This window comes from Acyrthosiphon pisum, chromosome X, assembly GCF_005508785.2.
Source record: "Acyrthosiphon pisum isolate AL4f chromosome X, pea_aphid_22Mar2018_4r6ur, whole genome shotgun sequence".
In the NCBI taxonomy this organism is placed as follows: Eukaryota; Metazoa; Arthropoda; class Insecta; order Hemiptera; family Aphididae; genus Acyrthosiphon; species Acyrthosiphon pisum.
In genome coordinates, this window is record NC_042493.1 from 41,389,276 (window position 1) to 41,396,624 (window position 7,349).

Here is a 7,349-nt window from a genome sequence, read left to right on the forward strand (position 1 = left end):
CAGTTTACGGCAGAACACGACATTTTAATATAATAAATAGAATATAATATAATATAAAATATAATAATAATATAATATATAATATATATAATAGATGTGAAGAAGTTAAGACATAATAAATAAATTACATAAAATTTAAAATTCAGCAGACACTGATAATGTAATTTGTTGTTTATTCTAAGGCAAATTGATATGATATTTTTCCTCCATGATAGTGATATAAACTGTGCATAATTGCATTTATTGTTCATTGTTCGAGATAAAATACAATTTATGGTTATCGCCACAACTTTTCAGACTTTCACCATCCAGCTGCCGAGTGCCGGAGTGTCTATGGTCTTTCGATCGTTGGAAATTTTGAACGTTCAAGATTCCCATATCTTCGTTCCATCAGTAAATTGTCGCAGCCATCCGAGTACGATTTACAATATTTCCACCACCAAAATACCAGATCACGTTTACGCGTTTCGTGGGCGTACGCAAGCGGTGTGCAACAAATCCTGTTGCAGTGGTACTATTAATTATACTTATTAGTTATTAACATTGATTATAAATACTAGTACCTATTTAAAATCAATGCCAAGTTGGGTCAAGTTTTTGGTCTATTTCATTGAAATCTGCTATACTTGATATGGGAAATGAGTTACACGATGTATTATTATTTTCATTTGTTTCTTCTTGTGATAGGTACTCCTGTAATTGTGTTTGAAATTAAATTCTGGATGTTAAATAAACAATTGTTCGTTTCCGTGTGACGTAAATTTATTGAAATAAGTATCCTTGAAATTTCATTATGATAATGCTTGAGAAAGTTTACAATTTTTGGAATTTTCAGACATAATTTTCAAAGTTAGTATGGAAAATTCTGAAATATATATATGTAGGAAGGGAGTCTCTCCCATAGAGAGCGTTCTTGACCATCACCTCGTTGCTTTTTCACATTCCCATTCCATGCGTAGATGGTAAATGATTTTCGATACTTAATGATTTCGAAGGTGCTTCCGGCTTACTCAGGACAATAATGCGAAAATCATATAAACTTAATGTTGTACCGATATTATATTGATTATATAAATTGTATGAATTCAAAAGTAGCATTTGTATAATATGTATACCTAGCTTTTTGTACCACCTGATTGTTTTTCTCGAAAAAGGGTAATAGCTAATCATCTGGTCCTGTCTGTCGATTCCACTCATAAACTTATTATAATGTTTAATTGGTAATGGTTTGAGAGTTTCTCTACCTTTACGGTTAGTCGTTGGCACCATATCGTTCTGAAACTCCGATGAAATGTACGTCACCTCCCTTTTGTCTTTCCACTTTCCTATCATAACATTGTTAGAATATTTTGAAAGTGTTTCCCCAACTTTCAGTTTAGCATTTACGACATCTTTTGGAGTATTTACTCTATTCGCCCTCAACGTGCCAGTACAATAAGTATGTTTTTCGAGCAGTTTTTGCGCCAAATCATAACTATTGTAAAAATTGTCCATGAAAATCGAGTGACCTGTGTTTAGTTTTTCTTCCATCAGGTGTAAAACAACATTTGCTGCATGCCCTTTTCCACCCAAATCATCAGTAGCCCCAGTATATACTGCAAATTTTAATATAATACCATTAGGCTCAGTAAGCATGTATAATTTAATGCCGTACTTATGACGTTTATTCTGGATAAACTGCCTGAATAAAAGGCGTCCTTGCCATAGTATCATCGACTCGTCTAAAGAGAGCTCTTTACCGGGGTAATAAACATTACTCATTTTATCATTAAAATAATTAATCAAAGGTCTTATTTTAAAAAGTCGATCTCAATCATTTGAATCTGCAGAGTTCAGTCAGAAAAATGTAGATTTCGCATAATAAGTAAATAACGGTCCCGACTCATATGGTTTGAAAAACAAGTGAGATTAAAAAGATGATGTTTTTTCCAATAGTCATATATTCGACTTAATTGTATTGTTCCTGTATGTATAATGAGACCAACAAATGTTAACATTTCTTCTAAGGTCACTGGTTTCCATAGTGATATACGACTTCTTGGATTCGCAGCAAGCCTAAGAAATTCATACTCAGCATATTTATTAGTTTCATTCACCAATAAATTCAAAAATGTGTCATCCAAAAGAAATCTAAAAAAATCATACGGATTTCCTTCTCCTGGTATAGGCACAAGAAGCTGTTTTTGTTTAGTAAATGGAAATTGTTGCAAATTTGGATTATCTTGCCAAACAATTTGAGGGGGTTGAGTAACAAAGTTAGAAACATCATCGAAACTAGGCACTACAACTTCATCTTCATCTTCGCTTTCAGATGAGTTTTCGTCACATAAAATACCTACACTACATTCGCTACCAGAATCATCAAAATCAAATACATTGTCTTCTTCATCGGAGTCCAATAGTAATTGAATTTCGCGTTCATTGGGGAATTTACCAACACAAGCCCTTTTAGGTCTCGATGGACCAGCCTGATCTCTATCCATGATAAGTAACAATATTATACCTACCAAAAAGAAAAATCAATTTCACACCTTCTGTTTGAGATAACGTATAGCGACAAATAAGAAAAAAACTTATCAGAATAGCAGGCGACGTCCACCACTGACGATAAACAAATCGAAAATAATAATATTTATACGTTGTTTATTTGTCGATAAAGTCGAGAATTATAATACACGTCATGTCAATAATAATATTAGGTATGTGTTTCGTTGTGTAGGGATACGCATTAAAAAAAAAAAAATTGATCAAGATGTATCCAAGTCTCCAATAAGATCGATCAAAGTAAAAAACAATAGTATTCTAAAAATAACATAAAGGAACTGCTCCTATATGGTCATACGTCCAAACGGCGTACGAATTCATATTTTAAAATATGCGTTTAATCACGCTAAATAATAATAAAACAACATTCAGCCACGCGTAGCGAGTAATACACCATATACTTTTAATTTATACTGGACGCCATATGGCGTCAAACGCGTTGCTGAATGATACTTATGACGCCAATTGGCGTCAATACGCAGTCAACGTGTTAATACTACTGAAGTCTTGACGTGGCTGGACGGGACCGACGGTGACCTGGACGACCTGGGCGGCCTCTCACACAACGTTCGTTGCTGGCGGACTTACGCAGGAACTAACTGTCGACACCGACGATGATCTGGACGCCCTGGGCGGCCTCTCACACAACGTTCGTTGCTGGCGTACTTACGCGTCGACACTCTTGACGGTGACGGGGAAGGCGATAATACCGATACACGACAGCCGTTGGTTTGACGGTGTGGATTGAAAATATACAATAATAATTACTCACGATTTGTTGATTGGCAAGTTTATTGTTAACTGATCGCACAATGCGACTTGATAAAAAAAATATAATAATTTACAATAACAAAACCGTAAAAAGCGGATGCGCACAATGCGACTTAATAAAAAATATATATGTACGCTTCAAAAAAAAAGGGAAGACAATATATGTATATTGTATATTGTTGTATGCAATAATAACGATATCAAAAAACAATAATAAAAATAATAAGGGCGTTGGCCGCTGAATGTAAACAACAGTTGACAACAAAAGATAATATAATAAGTGTATGAGGACACGGGCTGACCAATAACTCAAATTAAAACTACACAAAGAGATTAAATAAATATAACAATTATAATAATTCGCAATTAACGGACTGAGAAGTGTATGGATGAAGAGGGAACTGATAGGAGCAGGGCGTCGTCGCCGTGCGTATTTGCACACCGCGATGCGCTAATGACTTGGCGCGAACATACGTCTTAATCCTAATATTTAGGTATCATAAAAATATTTTTATTTTAAACTATATTGTATTTAGTGTTTTGCAACTGAATAGTTTATTCTGTTTGATTGGTGTTGTTAGCTATTTAGGTACTACCACCTACTAAATCTAAGTAAAAATAATATTATTTCCACTTTTAAATTTTACTGTTTTGTTTTTTAGTTAGGGGTTAAGTTGAGTTTGTTTCAATTTGTTGAATACATGTTATGATCTTAACTCATATCTTGCATTTTTGCATTACGAATATTTTGATTTGACTGTATGATTTAAATTGGAATAGATTTATCATAGTCCTGAGCTTTTAAATTATGGTAAAATTTTGAAAGGCATTTGTCTAGCAGGTGTTCTATTACATTTTATAAATATTTGACCACAGTTACCTGTGCATTTCCTTTATAGTAGTAGTAATAAATTCAATCAATTTCACTTCTACTCCTTTATTATTTACCTATTAATTATTATAGTTATTTCTTATTACATACTTCTCAATTTAAGCCAATAACAATTGTTCGCGCCGCCGTCACCACAACACCTATAATATCTCACGCACACACACACATACGCACAACACACATCTGTTACCTGTTTGTTTTATTTATGTTATTGTTTTATTTCTGTTTCTATGAGAAGATCTACTGTTCCGGCCTCATGAAACTTGGTACTTATCTGCTAATTTGGATATTAGATCCTGAGGGATGTCCCAGCCACCCCTTGGTGTTGGACATGAAGGGAGATCGCCTACCACTGTTGGTAACACGTAAAACGGTAACCTTGCTTGGAATTTGCCGACCCTTGAATCCACTTGATGTTTACTAGAGCTACGGACTGGATTTGACTTGCTCCCACGCCTGATTGGCAATTCAGTTTTCCTTGTAGGAAGTTGTAGTGCGTTTAAAAGACTCCTGGAGGCAAAATTTATCATGGACCCACTGTCCAAGACTGCTCTGCATTTACGTTTGCAGCCCTTACTGTTTGTCACCAATACTTCAGCGGTTGATAGAAATATATGGCTATGCTTAGGTCTGGCTGCTATATACGAATGAGCTTGTATTGCCTCACTACCAACTTGCTCGCTGTTAACCGAATCGTCCTTATCATGAGGTTTCCCTCTGTGTACTGCCCCCGAAGTTTCACCTTGACTTGATTTTTCAAAATGCAGCAACGTATTGTGCTTACCTTTACAAACTTGACAAGTGGATTTCGATTGACACTGGGGTGCCATATGATATGAATTCAAACAATTGAAACACATCCGAGCAGACCGTACAACGTTAATACGTTCTTATTGGGGCAAGTCCTTAAATTTTTTGCATGCATAAATCCTATGCGTTTGAGAGCAGCATGCGCATTTCTCTGATTTAGTCTCTATTGCTGCCAAAGTTACCCTTTTTCCAAGATGATTAATGCTTGACTTCTTTTTCAGTTCGTTCTTATTCATGAATGCTTCTGTGTTTTCAAGAGCCACACACCGACTAGCAAGAAATTCCTCTAGTTCCTTATATGTGGGCAGCTGAGTATCCTTACGTCGTAGTTGCCATTCTTGGGCTGTTGCATGATCGAGCTTTCTGAGTATAATGGTCACAAGCCACGCATCCCACTGTACTACAGGTTGGTCTAATGCCGCAGTATGAGATGCAACCCTTGAATGCAATGATTGCAGTTCACCTGCAGAGGTAGACTCTACCTGCGGACAATCTAATATAGCACGTATATGAGACTGAATAATCATGCTCTTATTTTCATAACGCTGTTTTAATCTTTTCAAGGCAATGTCGTAATTTGCCTCAGTCATCGGAATCGCTCTTATGACGTCCAATGCCGCACCGACTAATGATGAACGTAAATATGAAAACTTCTGAGCTGGAGGATATGCGTCCTCATTGTGCACTGCGGCCTTGAAGAAGTCAAAAAACGATTCCCACTCTTGTATATTGCCATCGAATGTTGGGAGTGAAATAGGTGGTAGTCGAGCACGGTTAGAATAATGTGGTAACTCTACAGATTGATTGCTTATTAATGTTGTGGTTTGGGAATTTTGAACGTTGACAATTTCCTTTATTTGCGATCTAATACTGTAGTATTCCATCTCAAATGAATTGCGTTCTTCGTTCTCTAGCGTCGCGTCATCCGATAATAGTTCAATTTGAGACTGAACGTGATCAAACTTTCTGTTGATCTGAGGCAGCTCATCCTGGCGAAATTCTAACAACGACATTGGCTGCTCGTTTGTGTCAAAACACCTAACAAAGTTTTTGATTCGTGTGAGGGATCCCTTGATTACCCCTCTCCTCTTTCTCAGACCTAGAAGATCCTTTTGAACCTCCTCCAACGACATTTTAATTTATTAAAACCCTTTGACAAGATAAGTAAATAACAATAATACTATCAATATATGTATATATGCAAGGCTCGATTATGAATAATAATGATAATGATAAAATTGATAATGTATCTCAACGCATTAGATACTAGTGTAAACCTTAATAATACACAATTAATGATATAATAATTATTGTGCGTATTATTGATGAATAATACAACGCTGCTACAAACAAGTTAATATTAATATGCTAATGATTACGGATAATAATGTCGTGTACAATTTATCCGATCACGTTGAGGTCACCATTATGTACGGGCCGGGAACAAACAATAATAGTCCGTGACGCCCGGTCACCAAAATGCTCCGCACGCTCACTCACACACCGACTGACCTGTGTATGTGTGTATACATGTAATAGCAATTCGATCGAAGTGGACGGGTTCGCCGAGCAAGACTATCGAATGCTAGTATGTGGTGGATGTGTAGACTTAAAACTATAGAAATAAATTATAACAGTGGATATTTTCAATACTTGAATCATGTAGTATAATAAAGCTTCAAAAAAATCAAATGATATAAAACAATAAATGTGCGGCCCTTTTGACCCAACAGGTAACAATAATATAATAGTAATATGCCTAATGGCTCAACAATATAATAATAATAACATATATAAAAACTTACAATATGACGGTACTCGGTTGGCCAACTGCACCTGTCCTGAATAAATTTAATAATTGACACACAACAATATTAACGCTTAATAATAATAAAATGCGCGATTTGCACTAACAAATATATAATAAAATGCGCGATTTGCGCTGACAAATATATGATAAATTCTGAACGTGGCGATTCGCGCCTATACGCACACGTAATGGTACAACACTAATAAAACCTTGGCGATTTGCGCCTTACACCAATAAAAATAATACGCACTTAGCCCTAGCCCTTAGAGCTTACTAGATAATAAAAACTTGGCGATTGGCGCCTATGACAATGGTAATGATCTTGCGACTTATATTAATTCACGGCGATTCGCGCACGTAAATAATATCGCGAGTCGGGTTGACCGTTTGTGGCGAACTGGTGGGATGGTCTGCCGTGTTGATTTATATTCGCATAGACGGCGCGGCGGCGTGCGATAATATTTAATCTACATATTATATAATACTAGCTGCCAGTGTGCCTCGATTACGGGCGTTGTGGAA

The 7,349-nt window shown here is 36.1% G+C and overlaps 1 protein-coding gene across 1 annotated transcript; it reads right to left on the bottom strand.

Moving 5' to 3' along the window:
* Positions 1-936: 936 nt before the first annotated feature.
* LOC103308534 (piggyBac transposable element-derived protein 4-like) lies at positions 937-1,761 on the bottom strand. The gene has a single exon (XM_029485124.1). It carries the CDS (start codon positions 1,759-1,761, stop codon positions 937-939), a length of 825 nt encoding a protein of 274 aa, XP_029340984.1.
* Positions 1,762-7,349: the final 5,588 nt, after the last annotated feature.